The following is a 2336-nucleotide window of genomic DNA, read 5'->3' on the forward strand; positions in this document are numbered from 1 at the left end:
TGTGACGGCGCACATTTGCTTTAAAAAAAATGTTGTTGCCATTTTGAATGACTCATATGGCGATGCATAATCTGACCTTCCTGAGTCCTCCACCAAAAATTATAAAGTTATCTTTTCGTTCTCAGGCTAATAAAGATCGGGCTGGCTTGCTCTCTCTCTCTCTCTCTCGCTGTCTCTTTCACAGCAACTCCTTTATTCTACATAACATTCACAGGTTAGAAATTGTGGAATTAATAGGTAATCAGGAGGGACCCACAAAGAAGAGAAATATTGGGAGAGATTTTATAATTAAAGACACAAACACCACCAGCACTTTCTTTTCTCAAAGAAAAACAAAAAACTAGAGGAACAAAACACCTTATTAGTTCCGACCATTACTTACTAGTTCAGACACTTAATTCCAAAGTTCTTTTTTTTTTTNGGTCCCGGTCCGGTACGGGCGTGACACTGAGGGTTACGATCCGTTGCCGGTCACGAAAAAAAAAAAGACAAAAAGGAAAAAAAAATGATTTTTAGAAAACTGAGAAATAAACGAAATTGCCTGAGGACCTTGATTCAGGTAACTATAGGTGGTTTTCACAGAGACCTGTGTCATACTTAGTTGAGGATCCTAACTCACTTCACTTTCAGCAGATGCTCCCTGGACATCCGTAACCAGACTCAGTCTTCATACAAAACCCACAATGCCTCCATGTGACTTCACCCCCGAAAGATACCAGGTAAGATGCAAGGGTTTAGGAAAATCCAAAGAGGGAGTTTCTCTTGGGACATCGCAATTAATTGTTTCCTTAAGAATTACCTATAAATGGCTCTGCTTGTCACTAAGTTATCCCATCCCAGATATTCTATTCTTTAAGTCATTGGGAACATCTGAAACCCTCCTATTCCATTTATACTAGAGTATGAACTGGTATGCATGTGTGTGAGAGACAGAGAGATGAAAAGTACAAAAGACTATACATGACAATGTATGTATCACAGGGCGATGTTTACACACACACACACCTCACAGCAAATGTGTGTGACGGCGCACATTTGCTTTAAAAAAAATGTTGTTGCCATTTTGAATGACTCATATGGCAATGCATAATCTGATCTTCCTGAGTCCTCCACCAAAAATTATAAAGTTATCTTTTCGTTCTCAGGCTAATAAAGATCGGGCTGGCTTGCTCTCTCTCTCTCTCGCTGTCTCTTTCACAGCAACTCCTTTATTCTACATAACATTCACAGNTCTATCCATGGGTAGCCAAAAACCACTTGCTTTTAAAGTAAGAGCAAATTAATGACATTAGTGATTATTTAGAGCAGAAAAGTGAATAAGATCTCTTTGAAAGAAGATGTATCCAGAACTGTTACTTTCCAGCTTTAGTAAAAAGCACGATTGTTCATTGTGGTCCTCAGGACTGTGTCTTCATAGCCACACAAAACACCAACGTTTCATTCATGCATTCAATCCTTCTTGCTGAATAGGAGACCTCATTTCCTTAGCTCTCTCCACCTGCAAAATTACCTCGATATTGAACTTGAGTCTTCAAACATAGAAGCCTTCTTTCCCAAGAGTACTTATAAGGTCTCTAGACACCTCTTCCAGCTCTGATATTCTAATTCCATTATTCCATCCCGCTGCCGTAGAGGTCAAGGTCTGTGCCAGGTGAAAGTGGCAATGAATGAGCAAGAAAGAGCACGAGGCTGGGGTCAGAAACTTGCAGTTTGGCTCTTGTCCTTCAGGTAACTATCATGGTAACAAATTATTTACCACTTTAGGCTGCTTTCTCATCTATAAAAAGAGCATTTTGAAAAAAAAGAATCTAAGGTTCCATCTACTCCAAATATTTCACGATTCTTGTTTTTCAGCTTATCTTTTCTCTCTCATGGTCTTGTGTTGGCAGCCTTTGTTTTGGGAGGAGGTTTTGTCTTCAGATCTCTCTCTCCTCATTCCCTACAAATATTGTCAGCAGCCATTAATTCCATGTGTATTGAGAGCCAACCAGATACCAGGCGTTGGGCTACACACTGGGATTTAGGCACTAGGCTGCTCAGAGCCTAGAAGGCATTTCTATTAACAGAGAGGATGGACTCCAATGCCACGCTGCAGTAGCAGAAGTTTTGTCGAGAGAATCAACACGGGCAGGGACCGACATGGGGACTCTGCGTGAACTGAGCTTCCCACGCTTGTGAGAAAGTCCGGTAGATGCCTTTTCAGTCCAGATTTGACAGAAACTATCTTTTTTTCTTCAGAAAATTTGTTATTTGATAGTCTTTAAATCCAAACTAAAGGCTCACTAAAATGATTTTTAGGGGGCCGGCCCGGTGGCGCACTGCTACAGTGCGCCACT

The 2336-nt window shown here is 40.8% G+C and overlaps 1 protein-coding gene across 1 annotated transcript in view; it reads left to right on the top strand.

Moving 5' to 3' along the window:
• The first annotated feature begins 604 nt into the window (after positions 1–604).
• The window catches only part of AGXT2 (alanine--glyoxylate aminotransferase 2), a 33968-nt gene continuing 32236 nt past the window's right edge, over positions 605–2336 (top strand). The window contains exon 1 of the mRNA XM_008592865.1: positions 605–719. Within this exon, the coding sequence (XP_008591087.1) occupies positions 684–719 (36 nt within the window). The 5' untranslated portion in view covers positions 605–683. The remainder of the gene's footprint in view (positions 720–2336) is intronic.

Source organism: Galeopterus variegatus, unplaced genomic scaffold (genome assembly GCF_000696425.1).
Source record: "Galeopterus variegatus unplaced genomic scaffold, G_variegatus-3.0.2 Scaffold8416, whole genome shotgun sequence".
NCBI classification, from domain to species: Eukaryota; Metazoa; Chordata; class Mammalia; order Dermoptera; family Cynocephalidae; genus Galeopterus; species Galeopterus variegatus.